At 33.8% G+C, this 26,707-nt stretch overlaps 1 protein-coding gene across 2 annotated transcripts; it reads left to right on the top strand.

Moving 5' to 3' along the window:
* Positions 1-258: 258 nt before the first annotated feature.
* Positions 259-23,708, top strand: LOC133199038 (uncharacterized). Of its 2 annotated transcripts, none has more exons than XM_061334924.1 (5): positions 259-807; positions 11,237-11,392; positions 15,024-15,162; positions 19,235-19,420; positions 23,482-23,708. In XM_061334924.1, exons 1-5 carry the CDS (start codon positions 296-298, stop codon positions 23,500-23,502), a joined length of 1,014 nt encoding a protein of 337 aa, XP_061190908.1. In that variant the 5' UTR covers positions 259-295; the 3' UTR covers positions 23,503-23,708. The 2 variants fall into 2 exon arrangements, with proteins under 2 accessions (XP_061190908.1, XP_061190907.1); XM_061334923.1 differs by lacking the exon at positions 23,482-23,708 and adding an exon at positions 21,102-21,765.
* Positions 23,709-26,707: the final 2,999 nt, after the last annotated feature.

Below are 26,707 nucleotides of genomic sequence, written 5' to 3'. Positions count from 1 at the left end.
CCGCTGGGTAAATCTGGTTCTCTCGACGATCTTCGGATTACGATTTTCTATTGATATTCTTCATATATAACTGCTTATAGTCCATAAATGCCACCATTCGTAACATTTATGATATTTTTAAACATATGTGAATTTAGTTAAGCTTAATGAATGTACCTGAAAAGTATGAACCACATTTGTTGAACGAAGCGAAGAATATCAACAAAAAACATTAATCCGAGAGAGTCGGGTATCGACAGTATTAGTTTTACCGCCTGCCATCCCAATTTTAGGATCAGTGACCGTCGCTGAGAACATGGGAGATTCACCGAAAGCATCTGGCTCACGTTTACCATCACCATTCTCACCCCCTTCAGAACCACGAATTCGGAAAAGGAGAGGATCAAGCAAAAGCTCTGGAGCTTATGGAAGCGACGAAAGTTACAGTTCCCGACCGAAACTTGGGAGGTATGGTGGAGATCATGTTTCAAATTGGAATACTTCTCAGTTAGAATCGTTTGGAATCTTTTATGATGTAAAAGCAACAGAACTGTCTGAGTTATATAAATCAGCCCTGGAAAAGATGTATTCGTGGGCAGTCGGGAATACTGCGTTTTTGACTAAACTTCTTCAGATAAAGGAAGTTCTGATTGAATCAACGAAAAAATGCATGCATAGCTTAGATGTCGATGAAGACTTTGAAATGGAAAACTTGCGTTTACCGGGTATAATAGAAGAAACCAAAAAATGTATGCAGACAATGGCAAAAATTAAAGAGGAAATGTCACTGAAATTTGGATCTGCAGCATCATCAGATAATCTTTCCCGGTAATGTTTCATTTACCAGTCTACGAAAAATAATTTTAAAAATATTTCGAATTAAAGCACTCACAGGCCCGTAGGAAGCAATTTCAGTTTGGGGGGGGGGGGGGGCACAGCCAAACATTTTTCAGTTGACAGTTGAGGGGGCACTACCAAAAATTTTCTGACAAGCAAAAAAAAAAAAAAGGACATCAGGCGGTTTTATTGAGGGGGCACAAGCTTATAGTATCTATGTTTACTATAGTAATCTATTTATGGGCAAAATTATTGGGGGGGGCATGGCCCCCCGTGCCCCCCTCCCCCCCGGTTCCTACATCCATGACTCAGATTGTTATGCCAAGAAGTGTGTATATGCTTAGAATTATACAATGTAAAAACTTAAATCACGGCCAATATTTTATAATATAATGAATAAGGAATATCTTCTTTATTTACATTTCAAAATTCTAATTCCCTTTTTTTAAACAAATAACTTTTACCCTCTTCACAAGGAGGGGTAACTTGCCCTCTCTCTAGGGCAAGTTAAACATTTGAAGTTATAAATAAATATGAATAGGAGAAGCTAGAGGTGTGCGATATTGGCAATATAATTGGTATATTGCAATATTACACCCAACGATAATATATTGCAATATATTTTTTCAATACTGGCCAGTGTTGACGATACATGCTACCAGAAGAAAGGGTACTAGAGATGTCGGACTATAACTAACTCGGCCTATTTCGATCTTGGCCTATTGTGGGCTCGGCCTATACATACAGAATAGAATATTTTTAATGAAATTAAAGAAATGTATATTATACATTTTTAATGAAATTTTATATTTTTAAAAGATGTTTTAATGTATTGCAAACAAAAAGTTTAGCTTTGGTGATCAGATGTTTTTTCAAAATGAAATATACCGCTTGTGTTATTTTTGACTTTCAATCAAAATTTAATTGAATAACCTATTAAATTCTCAATATAATTATTATAATGTAATAGTGTACTGTTGTTTCAACAATATACTTGTTATTTCAACACTTTGCAATTAAATACCCTGTTAATTAGGCGTAATTTTAGGAAGATGTAATTGGTTGCTCTGTCAACCGTATCTGCTTTGATGCATGTTAATAATTGCTTATCAAAGGAGACTTTTTTTTTATTTTTGCGATGCTAGAAATTAAAGTGGTACCAAAGAAATTTTATTCATTTTCGAAATGGGTTCCGACGAGTGCATTGTGTGTTCGCGGAAGGTGTCTACCAGACAGCATGCCCTCCAATGTGACAGTTGCAGCTTGTGGCAACATAGAGTTTGCAATACGGGTATTTATTATTTTTATTAATAATAGAAATTGTTTTAGTGTTAGTAATTGAATTCCAAATGCTTAAAAATAAAATTTGAAATTTGTCAAACTGTATTGTACGAAAGCCGGTTGGTGCCAGGTGGAAAAAATATTTTATCTGGCAGCCGCCAGATAACTTTCTGGCGGCCGCCAAATAATTATCAGGCGGTTGACTCATAAATAACTGGTGGCTGCCATAAACTTATCTGGCGGCCGCCAAATAATTATTTGGTGGCTGCCAGATAAGTTATCTGGCGGCCGCCAGATAACTTTCTGGCGGCTGCCAGATAAAATATTTTTCTACCTGGCGCCTACCGGCTTTCGTAGTATTATTACAACATAGTATTTGACTAAGTATTTTCTAATGGCAAGTTTGTATTAAGAATTAAGAAACTGAATTAGATTGGGTAAATTGCCTCAGAGTGTGTATTAGTAAGTAAATATATATTTTATGATGACCTGTGTACATGTATAATGCAATAATAGAAATAACAGAAAACATACATGTATATGTTACACCTGCCCAGGGACGGCATATTGAACCTATATATCTGTCACTTCAGATTATGTACAATATTGTCATTTTATTTATACAATTAATTTTATCTTACTGAAAAACAGAAATGTAATAATTTGGATATTTGTCTTTGTATATTTTTTCAGTAAATTGTTTAAAAAATGCATATGTCTTTAGATAGTGTCTAAATACCTGCCAAATATCTCATTGATATCTCAGTTAACAAAAAAGTTATGCCCAAAAATGATGCTAAAATTGTCAGGAGTGCAACACCTTTTTGGTGACATTTTGAAATTTCAATATTTTTTTTTGATATCTGTGAAATAAATAATAAATGCTTTATGTTGAAAATAAAGACTTTCCTGTTAATATTCAATGTATTGAGCTTTAAATGTGGACTATAGTAACTTTTGTTTAATCAAGTTGTGATTATGGTTGATGTTTTAAAAAAATGATATACCATGTCAGGGGTGCAACAGAAAAAATATAGTGTTGCCAAAAAAAACATCAATTGTAAAGTTCTGAAAGAAAATTAAGACAAAAAAGAATTTCCGAAGTGTAAAACAATAACTGATTACATTTTAAAACTTAAAAATGTTATATAAATCACAAGCAGCATTAATGAGAGTCAAGTATATGTACATACCCAATAATATCATTATATGATTTTCTGCTTTTTATTTTGGAAAATAAAGACACAAAGAACATTTTTACCAAATAGATTGATCAATTACAGGTTCTGTCTGTGCTTCAGATCTATATTTCTATGGTCAGGAGTGCAACACATTTTATAAGGATTCAAGTTGTGTGACTAGAATGCAATTGTGCAATATGATGATATAAGTGAAAAATATGTAATAAGTAGTCGAATTTTTCCAATTACTATATTGTGGATTTTTATAAAACTGGAATACCATTGACACTTATCATCATCGATGTACATGTGTATATACACAGACATTTCTATGGATATCCATGTTTTGATAGCAATCAATAAGCAACACATCCCCTTCAGTCTTATCAAAGCAATTTACAGTTATCAGAGCAAATGTGTTTAGAAATAACTTTAATGTTAAAGACATTATCTTGTTACAGTCAGATTAAAATTTATTAAAACATATTGGTTAAACTTTATTTGAAAAATGAAAATATCACTACATCCTAAAAAGTTTTCTTACAAAAAATACAGTCTCCTGACAACTGATATTTTTTATAATGGCAAGTTTTTCATATATATATATATATATATATATATATATATATATATATATATATATATATATATATTTTCAAGTGCAATTTATTCTCATTACCTGTTTTTTTTTTTACAGAAAATCAAAGCAGAAAAAATTAAGATAATCAGTAATCTGGCCACCCCCCAGCCGTTTACCCAGCTTTGGTCAATTCATGCCTTCATCAGGAGAGGAGACAGCAACAAGCAGGTCCCATTCGTGTTTGTCCTCATGTCCAGGAGAAAGACAAGAGACTACATTGCTGTAAGTGCAAATAAATCAAAAAGTCTTTCTTCTGAAGTTCAGAATTACAGTTTTCAATATATAATATTATATAGATTTTATTTTGGCATAAATGATACGTCATCTCTAAAGACTTATTTTACCTAGTATTTGTATTTATAAAATTCCTTATTTTTTAGGTTCTCAAGAAGTTGAAAGAAACCTTAGGGGTAGAGCCAGAAGTTCAGTAAAGTAATATAAATGAATTTAAATTGTACTATAAATTAATGTAAATAAAAAGTGCTAAAAACCAGCTATTTATTAATTCAATTTATATTTGCAACCTTCATTAAAAAAGTTATATTTTTTTCAGGTGTGTGGAAAGCAATCATGGAAGTTTTCCCAGCTGCTTCCATTAAAGGCTGTGTTTTCCATTTCACACAAACTGTATGGAGGGAGACCCAGGAACTTGGCCTTAAGACAACCTACAGTCAGCGGGGAGCAGAGTACCGATACATCAGGATGCTCATGGCGCTGCCTTTCCTCCCATCTACCGACATAGAGTCAGCATTCCAGCGTCTAAGTCAGCGAGCGACATCTACAGAGCTTAAGAGACTTGTGTACATGGAGAACACCTGGCTGAACAATCTAGTGTGGCGTCCAAGGAACTGGTCCATCTACAGGCACCAACAATGATGTGGAAGGTAAATATATATACTTATATTGAGATATTGTGCAAAATAATTTTTTCTACAAAATTGTTATCTCTTAATTGATTATGTTCATGTCATGTTCAACAAATAAACTAATAATTAAACTTTAGCTTTAGGCTACCACACAAGGATCAACGCTGACATGGGGCGAGGCCACAAATCCTTCTACACAGTCGTTCCTGCTCTACAGAGAGAGGCAGACACTAACCCACCAACTGGTGAATGAAGAACAAATCGTCCGGGACCAACGACAGAAACAAAGAAGGAAGGAATGCCGGCCCCACCAGACATGGGAGGAATATGAAGATGGGCAGCGCACTGTTTCCAAGCTCCTCAGCGAGTGCAGCAAGATATATGGACCCTCCAATGACTGATGAAGTTCTGTGTTACTGTGTATTGTGATAAGTGTTCTTCAGTGAACTTCTGTGTTATATGTGTGCTTTCTGTGTTATATGTGTGCTCTCCTCAGTGAACATTTCATCAACATAAGGACTGGACATTTGTGACAGTGATGTGCATCATAATTATAAATATGTTGTTTGAAAAATGTTTCATTATTTATTATTGAAAATGTAATTTTAAAAATGTTGCAGATAACATTGAACATATATTTGTAGAAAATAAATAAACTTAATCTGTTAATGAACAAATACAATTTTTTTTTAGTTCTTGGTATTTATTCATGGGCATAGTAATAATGAACAGAAGTTATTATATACTTCATAAAGTGTGCCATATACATATATATGTATATCTTTGTCTATCACAATAAAATGATAATATTTGATTTACAACTCTTTATCAACAAAAGTAGGAGTGTAGATTAAACATAAATAATAAATAGAAATCTATACAGAAAAAAAATAAACCCCAAATATATAATATTAAAAAAGAGTGTATGTAGAACATATGTATGATTTACATTACTTTTGGTAATCCATTATAATCATTTTTAGAGGAGGGATTTATTTATATAGTACTAGGTATATTATTACAAAATTTATATAATGCTACGATTGCAAGTATACAGCAATGCTTCAACATGCCTGATTTAAAATAAAGTTTGCTAAATCATGTATTTATCTTACTTTTTTTAGCAGTAGGCCGACTCCGTTATAAGCCAAGTATGTGTAGGCCAACTCCATAATAGGCCGAGTTATTCATAGTCCGATCTGTTATGGGACGAGATCTCACGTAATCAGAAGAACCATATAAACACTAAATAATGGTGTATGTGAATTCAGAACTTGGCCTCTATGAAGTTTTTTAATGTTTTTTTTTTAAGCTCGACAGAGCCAAAGGCTCAAGTGAGGTTTCTGATCAAAATTTGTCCGTTATTTGTCGTCGTTGTCGTAAACTTTTCACATTTTAACCTTCTTTTCCAGAACCACTGGGCCAATTTCAACCAAACTTGCCACAAAATACCCTTGGGTGAAGGGGATTCAAGTTTGTTCAAATGAAGGGCCACACCAATGGGAGATAATTAAGAATTAGCAAAATTTAACTGCATCTTTAAAAAATATTCTTCTCAAGAACCACTGGGCAAGAAAACATGAAACTTATGTGGCAGCAACCTCAGGAAGTGTAGATTCAATTATGTTCAAATCATGACCTCCGAGGGCCAAAATGGGTGATAAAAGTTTTACGTAGGAATATATAGGGGAAAACTTTAAAAAAAATCTTCTTCTCTAGATCAGTAAACGCATGGATAGTTATATTTATGTGGCAACATCCTCAGATAGTGTACATTACTACAGTATCAAATTTGCAGGTCAATGGTGTATCTATCTTATTGCTACTTTGTAGAAAATTTCTAATACTCACAGTCTTCACGAAAACTCACTAGCCCGACACCCGAGGCTAGTTAAAATTGGTCTGGGCTAGTAAAAATTGTCTCAGAATTAGCCCAACGGGCTAGTGAATTTCCCAGTTCTGCTTTTAAATTCCCAACCAATGAAAAAAATCATAGCTGTGTGGTCCTATTGTTCATCAATCTCCTTTATCTAATTCTTGTAGCACCACTATACATGATTAATTTATTCATAAAAACGATCGTCTTTTTTCTCTAGTCCGAATTTCCTCCATTCCGCTGCGTATGGTAAACATGGTAAATACATGCAGAAATCCCATTAAATTATTTCAGATTACTCAATTAACTGAAGTGTAGATGTTTACACGATTATCAAAAATATATTTACAGTGTATCTGAAAAATTTAAATTGGTATCAAAGTGATCCAGTTTTGGAAAAGTAATCTTTAATCCATTCCCAAGTATCTATAAGCCCTACATTTTCCAGATGAGTGACCAGGTTAAAGTTTTTGGAGCAGGTCCATTCCCAAGTAAATATAAACCCTACCTGGACCAAACTTGCATGGATGATGCATCTAGGGACGGACACTACCACACTTGCTTCGGATGCTGGATCTGACCTACAGTTTCCAAATGAGTGACCATGGCAATGTTTTTGGAGTAGCTCTATAATTATATGGCCATTTATGATTTAACTTGTATGGATGATGCTTCTAAGGATGGACAATTCCGGACTTGCTCCAGATGAAGGAAATGAAAGACATTTTCTTGATTACTGAACAGGTTAAAGTTTTTGGAACAGGCCAATTTCCAATGAACTATAAGACCTACTTACACAGAACTTGCATGAATATTGTTTTCAGGATGCACACTAACTATAAAGAAAATATTATGTGAGATTTGCATTACTTATACTGATAACATTTGTCGAGGTGAGCTTCGTAATCTTTGATTACCTATGTTTTACTTAGGAATATATATAGGAAATATCTTGTTTTCAAGAAAAGCAAAAACTTTATTAGTCATGTTGTAGAAATATCCTTAGCTAGATTCAAGTTTGTTCAAATCATGTTACCCGGGGGTAGGGAGGGACGACAATAGGGGATAAAAGTTTTTCATAGGAGATATATAAAATATATATTTAAAAATCTTCTTCTCAAGAACAGAGAAGCTATAATTAGTCATATTAAAAAAGAAGCATCCTCAGGTAGTGTAGATTCAAATTTGTTCAAATCTGATCAGGGTTCAAAATTCACTATATACAACTCGCAAAATGCGAGTTAGAATTCCCAAATTGCAAGTTAAAAATTAGGTAACTCGCAAAAAATTGCAAGTTGATTTTTTGGCATTGAAACTGTAGTGAAATTATACAATATGACAGAACACAATGTTTTTGATTTAAATCAGTAATTTAAATAAAAGTCACACTGTAGTTGTATTTTGTGTATTGTACAGTAGTTACTTTGTCCTTAAGTGACACGTATTTAATTTATGTAAATTTAACTTTATATGAAAATTGCGAGTAGTCTTTTAAATTTGCGAGTTCACTTTCTTGGTACTCGCAATTATTTGCGAGTTGTAATTTTAGGGAGTTTCTAACCCTGAATCTTGACCCCAGGGGGTAGGGCGAGGCTACAACAGCAGATCAAAGTACCAAGGAATGTATAGGGAAAATCTTAAAAAATCTTCTCAAGAATAGCAAAGCCATGATTAGTCATATTCATACAGAGGCATCCTCAGGTAGCGTAGATTCAAATTTGTTCAATCACCCCTGGGGATAGCTCTTACATTCATACTTTTTGATGAATGCTTTTAAACTCAGTACATAAACATATTGGAGGAGTGTTGACAAAATGATATGGTCGAATTAGCATGAAAGCACGTGCATGTACGTGTTCTTGGCTGTGATTGGCTGATACAAAAATCTCCATAACTTCCTTGTTTTTTGATGAAATCCTTTGAAATTCAAAATGTAGGTATATATACTGTATATTATGAGTTGCTAAAAGATGATATATGTGCAAAGTTATTGAAATTGTGCATGCACATGTGCTTTGAAACTCAGTACATAAACATATTGGAGGAGTGTTGACAAAATGGATTGGTTGAATTAGCATGAAAGCATGCGCATACACATGTTCTGGGCTGTGATTGACTGATACAAAAATCTCCGTAACTTTCTTGTTTTTTGACAAAATCCTTTGAAATTCAAAATATAGGTATATATTATAAGTTGCCACAAGATGATATATGTGCAAAGTCATTGAAATCGTGTATGCACGTTTGCTGCTATTTGATTGGCTGAAATTGTAAATGGCTATAACTTTCTAAGCTTTCAATAAAAAAAAAAATGAGATTTAGAAAAAAATATGTATAATGTGTCCCTACAATATGGTAATATCAGAAATGAATGAAAGGACATGCATGCATGTGTGTTGCATTCTGTTGGCAAATGCTTTAATGATTGTAACTCCTTTTCTTTTCAATGAAATACTTTGAAATTTAACACATGGGTATATTTTGTGAGGCACTACAAGAGAATATTTAGAAAACATGTACTTTCATGTGTGCTGAAATCTGATTGGCTGTCGATGTATATGATCATAACTTCCATAGTTTTCAGCAAAACAAGATAAAAGTCTGTGTGTACGTACTAGAAAGTATGTCCCTATATTATGGGATCATCAAAAATGAATATAATGACATGCATGCACATATGTGGTATTCTGATTGGTCAATATTTTGAGTGCTATAACTTTCTTAGTTTTACATGAAGTTCTTCGAAATTTAAAATATGGCTTAATATATTTAATAGATTCTAAAGTATAACATACGTTAAAACTCTGGAAAATACACCCATGTACTTGTGATTGTTTTAGGTAATACTCGTACAACTATATCTGTGTTGTCATCCCAAAAAAAATACTTTGGAAAGTAAAGAGTAGGCCAACAATATGAAAGAATGCGTGTAGCTCGTTGAGAATTGGGCACAGAAAGTGAGAAGGGGAGCCATTTGGGGAACATCTGTAATGGTTCCTGTTACAATTAGTACAAGTTTAGATCAGGTTGTCCCAGCCAGATGATTTAGAAATTGTTATTGTTCTTATTAATATATAAAATTCATGAATTTTGCAAAGATGAAGATCCTGTGAATGTATTTAATTATACCTCTTGATGTGCTGTTTTCTATAATTTGTAAGATTCATTAAATTAGTTTGAATAGGAATCATATAGTATATAGTAATATAATTTATAATTACTGGTCAAAGATTTTACATTAGCCTGATATAATCTTGCTAAATTTTATATATTTACATTTGCAAATGTTTTCTCCTTTATAACACTATATGAGCAATGCGTTTTTAAAACTGTATATAATTATACAGGTTGGTCATTTGACTACAAATTCATTGTTAAGTCATAAACGGTCGACATAATTTCACAGTGACATCATAAGTGGTTGACATGTTCAACTCATTCAATTTATACCATTAAGGTTTGAAAAAGTATATCATTTCATGAGTTTAAAACTATAATACGCAGATATTTGCTGTAAATCAGTCACAAATGTAAATAAAAGTAATAAGGTATCATTTTTAGGTCACCTGAGTCACTCAGGTGATCTATTGCTATCTGTTTTCATCCGTTGTGCGACATGCGTCGTGCGTTGGCATTTGAATGTTTACAGCTTCTTCTCTGAAACCACTGAACTGGTTGGGCTCTACTGATCATATAGAGAAAATGCATTAATTAAAAAAAAATATGTTCCTGGGCACTTAGCATGCAAACCAAGTAGTTGTAATGAGCAAGGGTGTTTTTACCAGATTTGTGAAATAAATGACCTTGGTCAGGGTTGTTGTGTTAGGGCTGGGCTCTATTATTTTTACTCTACTTTGCGAGAAGTTATTCCCCTTTGATTATTCACCTGTGTGATAAGAAATAACTAATTAATGTAAATGATAGGTCATTAGAATAACAAAATTACACAATAATTTTTAATCTATAATAGAAAAAATACTCATTGTTATTATTTGCATTTACAGTCAAGTAAAGTAATCTAATTTTGGAATTGTTTCCTTTGGAAATTTTTTGATTGCCCTTTCTGTTGTTTTTGTAGTTCTGTACGGTTGTTATTTGCATATACAGTCAAGTAAAGTGATCTAATTTTAGAATTGTTGCCCTGGGAAATTTTTTGATTGCCCTGTGTCTGTTGTTTTTAAGCAGCATCTTCCTCTATCAGTTTATTTTGCCTTATCATTTTTAATCATTCTATGGACCCTTTATAGGTTTGTATTATACTCAGGTGACCGTTAAGGCCCTTGGGCTTCTTGTTTGAGTTTTATTGGGATGTAAATATGGGTTGGCACAAGATCAAATCTTCCATAAAACCCTTTATGGGATTTGATCACATGACCAACCCGTATTTACATCCCAATAAAACTCAAAAAATGATCCGTATTTCTTAAATAAAAGATACTTAGACATCCCAGAAGAAATGCAGGGAGGAGAAAACATATCTTTCCTCAATTTCAACCCAAGGAAAAGTCATTGAATCTTGCATTTCATACTGTATTTACTTGTACATGACAATGTAAAATGATTTTATTTTTTATAGGGACCTTTATAGCATTTGGTTTACTGGGATTTCGGAGTATGTTCAGTATTATTCTGACCTAATAAAAGAATTAAATTCTGAAGGAAGAGGTGGAGTGGAAGGCCAATTCAGTCAGCTTCTAACATTCTTCAGCAAGATATTCCTGATGAACCCTACGTGAGTTTATTTTATGCTTGCCCTTCCTCTTTGAACAAGTTTCAGCTTCTTTTCTGGAACTGCTTAACCAATTTCAATAATAAATTTGGAATATAGAATCTATGGCAGAAGGAAATAAAAGTTGTGAGTTTTTGGTCTCTGCCCCCCTCCCCCAACCTCTTCCAGGGACCTGAAGAGTGGGGCTAAAACAATCAAAATTAATGCAATCTTCAAAAATCATCTTTACCCCTGGACATCGATATGTGATATTTACCTCAGTATTTCATATGATTAAAGTGTTTCAATACTCCTTACTCGAAATAATAATTGCACGTGTAATTATTGGAGAGAAGAGTATATGTGCATGTCTCTGATTTTTTTTTTTCTAGTCAATTTTTTTTACTTTGAATAAACACTAATAAAATCGAAAGTACCGAAGTTTTGGACAATTGGTCGATGCTTTATATAGGTTGAATGGCTCATTTTCAGCCCAAATTTTAAAAAAATCCTTAGATAGGGCTGTTCTGAGTGATGATTTTCGTTGACTTTTAACGTTTCCAATACGTATCCGAATCACGCAAAAATATTAAATCATGGTATTTCCCGTGACATGATTATATTGAGATGGTTACATGTATGTTGTATTTGTGACTAACATTTAAATTTGTTTATTATTATTTATTATTGTTTTTCCGACTCGTCTGTATCAAAGTTGTAGTCATAGATAAACTCTATCTTTAAAAATAACCAACAGCAGTACTTTAAAGAAAGAATCCAGACCATCGCCATAATTATTTCCATTGTTAGGTCACCTGAGTCACTCAGGTGACCTCTTGCTATCCGTTTTCGTCCATCTTCGTCCGTTGTGCATCGGTCGTAAACTTTTAAACATTTTCAGCTTCTTCTCTAGAACTGCTGAGCCATTTTCAACCAAATTTGGTATATAGCATCCATGGCTGAAGGGGAACAAAAATTGTGAATTTCATGGTCCCCGCCCCCCTGGGGCCTGAGGGGTGGGGCTAAAACCATCAAAATTAATACAATCTTCAAAAATCTTCTTCTTTACTCTTGGACATCAAGCAGTCAAACTGCTGGCATGATTGTAATAAGCATTGAGCCCTCTACCAAAATTGTGAAATTTGTGGCCCCAGGATGAGGGGTTCTGGTGTTAGGGCAGGGCTCTATTGATCATATACTGAAAATGCATTTATTCTTTGAAAATCTTCTTCTCTCCCCCTGTATATTTAGAAGACAAGTTAAGTGCATGGGTATGATAAGTAAGGGTGCCTCTTTCAAAATTGTGAAATTCACCCTTGGGTCAGGGGTTCTGGTGTTAGGGCGGGGCTCTATTGATCATATAGTGAAAATGCATTATTTCTTTAAAAATCTTCTTCTCTGCTCCTGGGTATTAACAAACTAAGTGCACTGTTATAATGAGCAAGGGAACCTCTTCCAAAATTGTGAATTTCATGACCCTTGGGTCAGGGGTTCTGGTGTTAGGGTGTGGCTCTATTGATCATATAGTGATAATGCATTATTTCTTTTAAAATCTTCTTCTCTGCTCCTGGGTATTAAGCAACAAACTAAGTGCACAGTTATAATGAGCAAGGGTGCCTCTTCCAAAATTATGAATTTCATGACCCCTGGGTCAGGGGTTCTCAGTGATTTTTCTGCATTTTTTAAAAGGGGCCTGGGCCTTTACAATTGGGAAAAATCATCGACATTTGTGTCAAATTGGGAAAAATCAATGAGAAATTAAACCTTAATTGACAGGTAAAGTAAAATATACAAATAAATCACTGTAAAAGTTACATCATTTATTCAATTTATTTGCTACAAAATAACAAATTAGACACAGTTCTAAATTTTAACTTTTTTTTTATCTTTGAAAGGTGTAATTAATTGTGACCAACCTATATTTCCTTTTTGTTTTATTTTGCCACAATGGTAGACATAAGACAAAATCCTTCTAATAATAGCCATTGACGATAGAATAATCTGACATGTTTTATGACAAATCATTTATTTTTCAAACTAATTAATTATTAAAGCTTTCTAATTGCTGCAATTTCTCTGCAATATTAGTTGCATCTGCCAGGTGTGGAAACAGTTTGATTTTCGTAGAATCAGTGATGATTGTTGTAGAAATACTAGTACTTGGATTAACAAATAAAGCTATGTTTCGCCAGTTCACATGCATCTTACACTTTCTTACGATGTATTTACACACAAGTTTGACATGTTACCCATGTGTTTTTCTAGGTCTTGTAAACGCACAAAGTAATCTGCTGTTCCTTAGTATTATTTTAAGAGTCTGAATGACGGACAACAATAGTATTCCATTTTAGATATGTCGTACGTAAAAAATACAATAATACAAAAACAACAGCAGGTTTGTTTTGGGAAAAAAGCAAAAGTGATTGGGAAAAAATCGGTAATTTTTGAGAGGGGAAAGGGCCGATATTCGGACCTAAATTGGGTGTAGAAAAATCACTGGTTCTGGTGTTAAGGTGTGGCTCTAATGATCATATACTGAAAATGAATTATTTCTTTAAAAATAATCTTCTCTGCTCCAGGGTATCAATCAAACAAACTAAGTGCATTGTTATATTGAGCAAGGGTGCCTCTTCCAAAATTGTGAATGTCATGACCCCTGGGTCAGGGGTTCTGGTGTTAGGATGGGGGTCTATTGATCATATTCTTTGTTGCCTCTTTAAATGAAAAGCTTTCAAATAACAAAATTCGAGGACAGTATGCATGTTTTGTTGTATAGTATTCATATCAAATGAGAGAAAGAGTTTGTTTTTCCCCAAACATTTCATGACCGATCACATTTGATAATTCCATCATGAGAGTAAAAAATATTGAACCATGGATCACCATATCTTGAATATGTTAAAGCACATTTATTTTATGAGATATCAGCTGAATATTATTTCTTTTTTAACAAAAATGCTAAAAGAAAATGGTATTTTTGTAATGAAGTATTACAGGGATCAACATTAACGGTTGTCCGATTGCCCGGGACAAGTAAATTCTCAGTTCGGGCAAGTGAAATTGTTGACGTACTTGTCCAATCGGGCAAGTGAATTTTTCTCATACAAATGTACATATTTATTTAGTTTAGATTAATTTATAAATAAAACAATAAATTGAACACTTGATTTCCGCCACGCACCTGACTGACAATGTTTTTGCATTCGGAATTCCTTGGTAGCGTTTCTGGATTATGCCAATCATTTAAAAATCGGGTTCATTATTTTCTTTCGTAGTACGTCTAACAAAGGGATCATACCAAAAATAATTTTTTAAAATATGAATTTTATTAAAAGGAAACGGAGGGTTATTGTTGCATAGCAGTATGTGTTAACAGATTAAATTTACAAGCACAGTGGTATTCATTTTCGTATAAATATAGCATGCATCGACATTTTTTCCAGATTGACAGTATGACAGTAGAGTATTTGGTTACATTTTTCGTATCATAACGTTTACAGTAATTAATAATTTTCTTTTTATGGTCTTTCCTTATTTTGGGCAACTAAGTTTTGCATTCGGACAAGTCAAAGTTTGAGATCACTTGCCCGAAGGGCAAGTGAATGTGAAAGTTAATGTCGATCCCTGAGTAAGTGGGTTAAATCAAATTTTGCAGGAGAGGAGATGCTTCACAAAAAGTGCAAATGACACTTAATGGGATAGAAACAACTAGTGTTCCAGATCTAAGATACAGGATGCAGGGAGATCTATCTGTTGGAAATATAGCATCTCTTGTGACAGTGTCTGTTGGAGAGGTTGGTATGAAAGTTCTAAGTGTTATCTGCTAATGATTAAAATTTTGAATATTGTATACTGTAAACAATTTCATTTGGCTGTGTATTCTGTTTGGTGCCTTTCATGGAAGAACGCTTCTGCTAAATCAAGTTCATTATTAAACATCTTTTATGTATATATCTATATGAAGCACATTCAGAAATGTTCCATTTGTATAAAAATTCTAGTACAATTTCAAGAACTTCCCAAGTCTGTTTTTATGCCCTGAGATAGAAGAGCAGGGGGCGTATTATTTTTGTCCTGTATGGCAATCTGTCATTCTGTATTTCTGCTTTAATCCTAACCTTCCTAAAAAATGTAGAGACTGTATTTGACAGCATTTTAGAAGTATGTCAGAGCATTTAATATTTTTCATTAAATTTTTAACTCACCCATTTTTCTGAAAAAAAAAATTAAAATTTAATGGATTGGGTTCAATATTTTGGAAGCCTAGGATGTTCTAGAAATAGTGTTTGCATTATTTAGAGACTCCATGTGTGGTTAAGTCACGTAAACCTAAGGTTATGGTCACATAATACAAATGGTCAGATTTGAATCATTATTTATCTCATTATTTATCTTGCTTCTGTGGATGGTCTTTGTTGTTGTTCAGTGTATATTGAAATGTTGTACATCAATCCTAACTACTCAGCCATTTCTGTGAATGATCAATAAATATTTATAACATTGGTAGATGGTGACATTTTATTGTACATGACTATTTTATTATAATATATTAAGGGATGGACATTTCACATTAATATTGTTATGTTAAGAAGACAGTAATAAGTAATATTTGTATATGTTCTGTTATATCCCTCTATAAACCTGTATCTAGCAGCTGCAATCCTAACTCCATGAACGCAATATGCACAGGATGTATTATTTTCGAAAATTAAGAAATGCTATACACAATATACATGCTGTTCAGGAATATATATAGGAAACATAGTAAAAAAGAATAAGTTGTAGGTTGTAGAGTGGACCTTTATCTATCTGGATGCCAGATATCTGGACACTTCAGCTTCTGGACGATTTTTCTCGGGAACAGAATTTTTAGATCACCTGAGTCACTCAGGTGACCTATTTCTATCTGTCTGTCATCTGTCCGTTGTAAACTTTTGAACATTTGCAGCTTCTTCTCTGCAACCATTGAGCCATTTTCAAGCAAATTTGGCATATAGCATCTATGGCTTAAGGGAAACAAAATTTTTGAATTTTGTGGTCCCCGCCCCCCTTGGGCCTGAGGGATGGGGCTTAAACCTTCAAAATAAAATGCAATCTTTAAAAATCTTTTTCTTTACTTCTGGACATCAAGCAGTTAAACCGTTGGCATAATTGTAATAAGCATTGAGCCCTCTACCAAAATTTTGAACTTCATGGCCCCTGGGTCAGGGGTTCTGGTGTCTGGGTGGGGTTATATTGATCATATAGTGACAATGCATTATTTCTTTTAAAGTCTTCTTCTCTACTATTGGGTATTAAGCAAACAAACTAAGTGAATTGTTATAATGAGCAAGGTTGCTTCTTTCAAAATTATGAATTTCATGACCCCTGGGTCAGGGGTTCTAGTGTTAGGATGGGGCTATATTGATCATGTAGTTAAAATGCATTATTTCTTTAAAAATCTTCTTCTCTGCTCCTGGGTATTAAACAAACAAACCAAGTGCATTGTTATGATGAGCAGTGATGCCTCTTCCAAAATTGTGAAATATTCATGGCACCTGGGTTAGGAGTTGTGGTGTTAGGGCGGGGCTATATTGATCATATAGTGAAAATTTATTATTTCTTTAGAAATCTACTTGTCTGCTTCTGAGTATTAAGCAAATACACTAGGTGCATTTTAATAATGAGCAAGGGTGCCTTTTTTTCAAAATTGTGAATTTCATGACCCCTGGGTCAGTGGTTATAGTGTTAGGGTTGGGCTACATTGATCATATAGTGAAAATGCATTATTACTTTGAAAATCTTCTTCTCTGCTCATGGGTATTAAGCAAACAAACTTAGTGCAATATTATAATGAGCAAAGGTGCTTCTTTCAAAATTGTGAATTTGGTGACCCCTGGGTCAGGGGTTGTGGTGTTAGGACAGGGTTCTATTTAACCTGTGGAAATGCATTAATTCTTTGAAAATTAATGGTACCCTCTAGGAAGTAAGTAATACCCCTAATGATATTGAGATCTGACAGAGATCAAATTTAGTATTTTACTCTGCCCCTGACTAGTAGATAACTCTTTTTTTTCACTGTCATTATAGACATTTTAAATTTAAAAGTTGATCCTTTTTAATATTGCCACAAGCATTGGGGGTGGGGGGGGGGGTGCTTCTTAAATATTTCTTGTGAAGTCAAAAAACAAATGTATATGTACACAACTGCACATTATGATAAGTGGACCATTTCAGGTATGCATGTACATGTTCATGCATCAGGACCTACTATGAATATGATTGCTGAAATTTGTTTGATAAAAAGGAAGAAAAATGCTACCAATCTTTCACATTATGTATTTAATGTTGTAACTGTCTGAAATCACCTGTATATATGAAACATACACATTTTAAGGTAAGTAGAATGAAAAGAGGGGTCAATGGCCAGCCCTTAAAGGGATCGAAGCAAGATTTGCATCTTTCAGATGGTATATAAAATAAAAGTGAAATTGCAAAATGTATTATACAGTAAAATTTCAGACATTGTATGACTAGTGAAGTACTTTTGTATTGTCTGATATTGAACAAAAAGGTTTAGGTGATTTTCTATTGTTTACCTTATATATTCATGTAAATTATAACATTCAGAGTGAATTTAAACCTCAATAAATCTGTTATAGTATGTTTTAAGGACTAAAGAAAGGAAAGGACTAATCACTGCTTACATATCAGAGATCATTTTAAAAAGTATGCATATTTAAACTGCACCAAGTACATAAAGATATATGTAGAATTATGAGCTGATTTTATATGAAGAAATATGAAATCAGGGATTTTTTTACCCTTTGATTCCAGGGGCCGGGGCCGTCAAGATTGGGAAAATAGCGATATTTGGTTGAAATTGGGAAAAATATCTACATACAAATAAATAGGAAAAAAGAAGCAAAAGTCAAATATTTAATCATTTTTCTTATTTTTTATAGTATGAAGCTGGCTTAACCAGCTTTAGTGATATGAAATAATACTAGCTGCTGTTGAAGTTCAGAAGCTTAAAAATGGCAAAGCCTCAGGGTATGATAACATTGTAAATGAACATATTTATACGTTGTCATCTTTTTTTACCTTTCTGTAAGAAGTTCTTTTAAGATAAAATTTGAGAGTGGGTTTGTTCCAGATGATGGGTTAATCGGTATTGTTTGACCAATTTACAAGAATAAGAGCGATTCAACCCAGCCTGCCTGAAAATTACCGTCCTAGGCAAACTGGAGAGACTGACATGATGCACGATTATTTATTAAATAACGATCTCAACTTTAATTTTTAAACATCGATCCCGCTTTAAAAAAGTATGCATACAAACATCCGTAGTATTCCGAATAACTTCTCAGAACTCCTCGGATGGCTCGTACATCGCACATGGAGAACATAAACGCCTTTTTGTCATTATTTTATTCTAATAATTTACAACTTAATACTTATTTTCGTATTGGGAATTTTTAGGTATAATTTTGGGAAAAACATACACTTTTCAGCATTGGGAATGGGGCCGAATTTCGGCCCCGGAGAGACCCTAAAAAAATCTCTGGAAATTCATGCATTGATGACATGATAATGGTACAGAATTATTATATGAAAGTAGCAAGTAAGTCACCCATGTATTTCATGACCCTATAGTAATTCAAGGTGTCTGAGATGCAAATGTGTTTTCTTCCTTAAACTGTTTTAGCTTTTTAATTCAGTTGAAAGTTGTTATGTGATACTCAGGTGTCCTAAAAGGCCCATGGACCTCTTGTTCTCCCTTTAGTTTTAGTACAGATATGTAGAGCTACTGTGTCATCATAGACTTCTGGTTAATAATCAGACTCATAGAATTTAAATGTAAGCACAGTAAAAATGTAATTTCAGGTGAAGACATGCTTACCTGTTGCATATGGTGAAAAAACTACCACTGATTTCAATATCACAAAATGGAAGTTTAGAAACCAGTCTGTTGAGAGATTGCTAGGACAGCATGGAGGAGAGCTTTTAGTGGAAACAAAGAAGTCTGTTATAGCAGATACAAATTTAGGAATAATTTGTGTTAAGACCATGGTTAGTAATTTTAATTAATTTTATTACTTGTAAGGCTTCGTGTACTTTTCTGGTCAAAGTTTGTTAATTGTTCATCCATCTGTACTGGAGTACTCAGTGGAGTGGGGCCTCAGTAGGAGGTCAAAATTTTTAATGGGAAAATGAAGGGAAAAATATTTAACAGTGGTTCTATGAGAAAAACAGGTAGGGGGTCATACATGAAGTGTAACACACATTGAAATTTTCACAAAAGACTCCCTAAATAAAGTAAATCCTCACAAGGGCATAGTTTTCTTTAAAAAAAATTCACCTTTGTGTCCCATCAGGGGAGTACACCATGATGCATCCATTTCATCGTAATGCTGAGTTGGCATTTTTTGAAATACTGCTATTTTTCATCCACTGTATTTTTGTGTGTAATATAAAAATAAGACAACAGAATTAAAATAATTGGAAATATCTGCTATTTATTTAAGCATTGAATTGTGAATATTGGATGTTCATTGTGTCACAACAAGGACGGCTGTGCTGACAAATTGTATAACATGTGTTAGCACTTTTTGAAAACTTTCTGTGTTATGACACGATGAGTGTTCAAAATTCACAATTCAGTTGTTATATTTACATTTATTGATTTCATGGAAGATTGATAAATATGGCTTCTTTGAATGTATCATGCCTTTTAAAGTCATGATTAGTCAAGGAAATATAAAAGCATCCTCAGTAAGTATAGATTCAATTAGTTTTAATCATATCCCTCTGGGGGGAGTAGGTTTGGACCACTTATATATTTAAACTTTTCAATACCAAAATGATGTCTTCTTTTCTGTAACCAAAGTGCTCAGGTGAGCAATGTGGCCCATGGGCCTCTTGTTTTTTAAAAGATTCGTTCCTTGGTTAATGTAAGCCCTATGCTGAAAGACGTACATGGAGGATGCATCCAGGAACCCATATTTGTTTCGGATGCTGATTTTTACTTACATTTTCTTGGTGATCGAACTGAAAAAAATTTCACTGCAAGTCCATTTCCAAGTAACTAAAAATCCTACTCAGATAAAACTTGCATAAATGTTGCATGTAGGAAAGCATGCTGCCAGAACAATCATTTGATTTTAGACTTTGCCTTACTTAAAGATAACATTCATTGAGGTTAGCTATGTAATCTTTGATTGCCCATGTTTTATTCAGACATGTAGTACCTCTTATTCACCAAGTGCATTAATGCTTCCTCCTCGCGAGGTGTGTTGCATTCAAAAGAATTCTGAATTATTGCATTTGCTTTCCTATGTTAAGTAACCCTTTGAGAACTGCTCAACCAGTAGTCAACCCTAACTACTATTTTGGCATAGTACATCCAAATAATAACACTATTATATAGAATATAACTGATGATTAGGCCTACAAACAACAGTTTATTTTTATGATATTTAAAAAAATGTTTTAAACATTCTGTTACTTGTAAAAAAGAAAAGTTCTGATGTACCAGCTGCACAGTTTTGACATAGTTCTGGCAGTAAGGAGGATAATAGATAAATTACAGTATTTCACTATTGTACTTGTATCTTAAACATAATTATTAACCAGCTCATAAACAGGTGCTTATGATGCCAATGTATGAAACATACTGAATTCAGTCCATGTAAAATATTTTTTCTCATTACTTGTATAAAATGAATACAATACGTTTATTTCAACCTTGCAGATCATTTTCACACATTTGGATTGGGAGAAGGGGCATTTGGTATGCTTGAAATATGGCACAAAGGTGGACGATAAAAGAAGTAACATTCATTACTCAAAGCCTTACAACTTTTTAGTTAGAAAAGAACGAGAAGAAATTTTGGATACAATGTTTAATCTTGGTTTGCTCTGCAGAGTTAGAAGTTTACTCACATATCAGGAATAGCTACATACACATTTTGCCTTTTTGAGTTATCAAAGGGGCAGGGACATAGATTTGAAGCTGATATTTTTCAAAATTTTTGGTATAATATCATAGCTTACCTTTTAGACTGACATTTTATGAAAGAATGTTAAAAAACTTTAATATCTTAGAATTATATAGGAATTTTGAGTGTGTTTGACTGCCAGACATCCTTGCATTTTTTCAAACTAAAATTCAGCCTTAGAATTAAAAAAAAAGTGGAAAATCTGTCATGTGTTAATAAATACTATTAAAACTATAATCAGGAAAGTCAGAATTAAAATGTAAAAAGCAATCCAATACACCAGTGTTGACAGTTCTTGTTCGGTGATATGTGCAGTGTTAGCAAAACCCACACACCAAGTAAAATGTCAACCCGAATTTTAAGATTTTGATGTAAGTTCAAATCATTGAACTGGAATTGTTTCTTGAATAAGAATAGAAACTTAAAATTGTAAACAAAACGACAATACAACTGAACTGTGTTCATTCCCCTTTAAGTCCTTTAATTGTGAATGGATACATTAACATGTTAATGTAAGACATGCTTTTTAGCTCACCTGAGTTTAAAGCTCAAATGAACTTTCCTGATCACATTTTATAGGCCCATTGTCTGTAAAATTTTTACATGTTTGACTTCTTCTCAAGAACCACTATATCAATTTTAACCAAACTTGACACAAAGCATTGTTGGATGAGGGGGATTTCAAATTTGTATAAGTAAAGGGTTACATCCTCTTTCAAAAGGTGATAATTAAGAAATGAGGAAAAAATCATTGACATCTTCTTCTCAAGAACCACTAGTTAGGAAAAAAAATCTTTTCCAGGAGGGTAGGATGGAGTCACACTAGGTGATCAAATTTTTACATATGAATGTATAGGAAAAATCTTTAAAAATTTTTAAGAACAGCAAAGCCGTTATATTGAAACAAAAACAGCAAAGACATAATTATATGGAAGCATCTTCAGTTAGTGTAGTTTTAAGTTTGTTTAAGTCATAACCCTAGGGATATGGTGGGGCCACTGTAGGCAATCAGATTTTTTTTTTACAAAGGAATAAATAGGAAGAAATTTTTAAAATCCTCTTCTCAAGAACAACAAAGATACAATCGCTCACATTTATATGGAAGCATCCTCTGGTAGTTTAGCTTCCAGTTTGTTCAGATCAACACCATTGGGAATAGGCTGACACTACCATAGCGGACCAGAGTTGTATAACTACTATGTAGAAAGATATCTTTCCAAGATTGGTAAGACCACACTAAATCATATTAATAAGCAAAACTTCGAAGTTGTGTGGAATCATTTTTTTTTAAATTGTGAGCCTTTGGGTTAGGGTTGGGCAAAAAAAGAGAAATCCATATTTTACATAATGCATGTGTACAGGAAGAATCTTCTTCAGAACAGCAGGGCCATGTTGATCCTATTGAAGCTTCTAAGTGTTGTGTGGATTCAACTTTGATTAAAACATCGCTTTCTTAGGGCTAGAGTTTGGTCCACAATACGGAGTCAATGTTTACGAAAAAAGGATTTTTTTTTAAAAAGTCTGCTAATGAAGAACAGTGGGACCAAATTGACCCAGGTGGATGTTGTTGCCTATGGACCTCTTGTGATGAGTACTTGCTTAATGCAGTCATATTTTTGCCATGTATATATTTGCTATTTTAAGGATCCTACATAGTATTACGAGGGTTTTTAGAAAAGTTCAAGGACGAATTTTATTTTATTATGCTATTTGCATGAAACCAGTGAAATACACGTGTTTTCCAATAAATATACAAAGATCCGAATGATTTCCGATGATCTGTAAAAAGTATACAACTAATCATTAAGATAAAATATGTTTCACGGAGCATGTCACTATTCTACACATTTTCATTATGTAGACATTTTTGTGAAATTATAACTTGCACTGTTTACTAATTAACATTATAGCACATAAAGGATGTGTTGCTATAATACGCCTTAAATATCATTCTGTGAAATTTTGAAATAAATTGGAGAAGTTATGACTGTTTGATCTCTTAATAATAGATGGCCAATGCATAAAAACAAAGTCAAAAATGGCAACGTCATTGAATGTCTTGGAGGACCGAGGTGTTAAAAAATCATGTGTACAGACAGGAGAATGCCTGATAGAGACTAAAAATGTTTTAAGATGCTGTTGTGGATTACCTAGATGTATCTTGGATCAAAGTGTTCAGATGGTAGCAGCTTTGTAAGGATGGAAGGATTGACATTTTTGATGATCAACTCCTGCAATACCCCGCTTAAATATCATCTGGACATGGCACCTATAGATTTTGCATTGCTTCCATACCTGAACTCTTAACTGCATAGACATTGAGTTTAGGATCTCGCTGATATCTTATACGCCACAAAAGACTTTTTATGCCCCGCCATGAATATGGCCGGGGCATATAGTGTTTGTCATGTCCATCTTCTATCCTTCTGTCCTTCCGTCCTTCCGTCTGTCCTTCCGTCACACTTTGCCTTTAGCTTTGTTCAAAGCTCAGTTTCAAAGAAACTATTCAAGATATTTTTATCAAACTTCATGTGCTGATAGATATTGATGAGGGCTATGCAACTGCATCAACATTTTTTGACCTTGACCTTTCCTTTGACCTTGACCTCACTTTTCTTAAATAAGTGTTTGGCTCAGTTTTTAAAGATACCATTCAAGATAGTGTAATCAAACTTCATATGTTGATACATACTGATGTAAGCTATTCAACTGCATCAACATTTTTTAACCTTGACTTTTCTTTTGACCTTGACCTCACTTTTCTTAACTTAGTGTTTAGCTCAGTTTTAAAGATACCATTCAAGATAGTGTGATCAAACTTCATATGTTGATACATACTGATGTAAGTTATTCAACTGCATCAACATTTTTTGACCTTGACCTCACTTTTCTTAAATTAGTGTTTAGCTCAGTTTTAATGAATCCATTCAAGATATTTTTAACAAACTTCATATGCTGATACATACTGATGAGAGCTATTCAACTCCAATATTTTTTACCTTGACCTTTTCTTTGACCTTGACCTCACTTTTCTAAAATAAGTTTTTAGCTCAGTTTAAAAGATACCATTCAAGATAATGTTATCAAACTTCATATGCTGATACATACTGATGAGAGTTATTCAACTACATCAACATTTTTTGACCTTGACCTTTCCTTTGACATTGACCTCACTTTTCTTAAATTAGTGTCAAACTTTGTATGCTGATACATACTGATGAGAGCTATTCAACTGCATCAATATTTTTTGACTTTGACCTTTCCTTTGTCCTTGACCTCACTTTTCTTCAATTAGTGTTTAGCTCAGTTTTAAAACCATTCATAATATTTTTATCAAATTTCATATGCTTATACTTACTGATGTAACCTTTTCAACTGCATAAACAATTTTTGACCTTGACCTTTCATTTGACCTTGACCTCACTTTTCTTAAATTTGTGTCAAACTTCATGTGCTGATACATACTAATGTAAGCTATTCAACTGCATCAATATTTTTTCGTCTTGACCTTTCCTTTGACCTTGACCTCACTTTTCTCAATTTGTGTTAAAATGTTGCATTACTAATATACCCTCGGTGGGGCATTCATGTCCTATGGACATATTTCTAGTTTAAAGTAAAATTTCCTGCCATAGTAATACAATTTTTAGCTCACCTCAACGAAGTTGGGGGAGCTTATGTCATACCCTGGGCATTGGCACCAGTGTCGGCATCCTCATTGGCATCCCAGGTTAAAGTTTTTGGAGCAGTTTTCTTTCCAAGTATTTCTAAGCCATATATTGATCAGAGTTGCATGGATGATGCATCTAGTATGTTTTCTTGTATCATAAAGGTTTCAGATGGTGCATTTTCATCCAGTATTTTCCTTAAAAAATGACAAGGTTAATGTTTTCGGAGCAGATTATAGATTTTCAAGTAGGTTAAACTTTTTGGAGCAGGTCTCATTCCCAAGTAACATCTAGGGATGCACACTACCAGATTTGCTTTGCAAATTTGGTCTATGTAGGACTTACATGTATAGTTACCATGGTATGAGACCTGCTCCAAAAACTAATATCTGCAAGCCCTATGGTGACTAAATTTTCTTGGATGATGGATCCAGGGATGTTCACTACCAGATTTGCTTCTGATGCTGGATCTGACCTACATCTTCTAGATGAATGACCAAGTTAATGGTTTTAGAGCAGGTTCATTCTAAAGTAGATATAAGCCCTATGATGACCAAAATTGCATGTATGATGCATAAGGGGATGCACACTGTGAGGCTTGCTTCAGATACTGGATTTGACATATTTTCCTGACGAGTGGCTGTGTGAAAGTTTTTGGAGCACGTCCATTCCCAAATCATTCTCAGCCTTCAGTGACGAAACTTGCATGGATAATCAGGGGTTTAAAAATACGGTGGTCCGAGGTCCGGGACCTAAGGTTTATGGGGGTGGACTAGCTGATTGTTACCATTCAATAGTCCGTCGGACTAGCACTTTTGAGTAGAACCGAAAATATTTTAATTGAAAGTATAAAAATAAATAAATAAAAAAAATCTCCAAATCTCGTTTCTTCTTAAGTGGTTCACAAAACGCACTATTTTTAAGTACTAGTCGCATCCCTGTAACGTTTTAATTCATTGCTCCTAAAAATAAAACAAAGTTAAAACGTCTGTTGGATAGCGTAAATTTTACAGCGTAAAAACTCATGTACTTCGGTCTTCGTTTATAAATATGTGTAAAAAGAGTAAAGGTATGCAGCCTCCGAAATGGCGTCTCCTCCACTCGCTTGTTTACATTACTTGTTCTTTTTATCTTGTGTTTTTTATCTGGACTAGTAATTTAATGATACGGAATAGTGAATTTTACAAGCTTAATAGTCCTTGGACCAGTGAATAATGTTTAGGGAAGATTTAAATCCCTGATAATAATCTAGGGATGCACACTACCACACTTGCTTCGGATGCTGGATTTGACCGAGTGGCCATGTTAAAGATTTGAAACAAGTTCATTCCAATTTAATTATAAGCCCTACCTGTACCAAAGTAACTTGCATGGATTATGTATTTAGGGATGCAGACTACTAGACTTGCTTCAGATGCTGCATCTGACTTACATTTTTTTTGATGAGTGACCAGATTAAATTTTTTTTAGCTCACCTGAGCCAAAGGCTCAAGTGAGCTTTTCTGATCAAAATTTGTCCTTTGTCGTTGTCGTTGGCGTCGTTGTAAACTTTTCACAATTTCATCTTCTCCAGAACTACTGGGCCAATTTCAACCAAACTTGCCACAAAGTATCCTTGGGTAAAGGGGATTCAAGTTTGTTCAAATGAAGGGTCACGTCCTCTTTCAAGGGGAGATAATAAGGAATTAGTG

This window comes from Saccostrea echinata, unplaced genomic scaffold (assembly GCF_033153115.1).
Source record: "Saccostrea echinata isolate AGI-Se365-2 ecotype Australia unplaced genomic scaffold, CSIRO_AGI_Sech_v1 ptg000033l, whole genome shotgun sequence".
Lineage (NCBI taxonomy): Eukaryota > Metazoa > Mollusca > Bivalvia > Ostreida > Ostreidae > Saccostrea > Saccostrea echinata.
The sequence above is the reverse complement of the archived record's forward strand: the minus strand, read 5'-3'. Positions and strand labels throughout refer to the sequence as shown.

Bases quoted from the DNA above. Each gene is read 5' to 3' on its own strand.
- LOC133199038 (XM_061334923.1), top strand. From the start codon at position 296: ATGGGAGATTCACCGAAAGCATCTGGCTCACGTTTACCATCACCATTC. The intron at 808-11,236 runs GTAATGTTTCAT...TATTTTTTATAG, and splicing joins TCATCAGATAATCTTTCCCG to GGACCTTTATAGCATTTGGT. The intron at 15,163-19,234 runs GTTGGTATGAAA...ATGTAATTTCAG, and splicing joins TGACAGTGTCTGTTGGAGAG to GTGAAGACATGCTTACCTGT.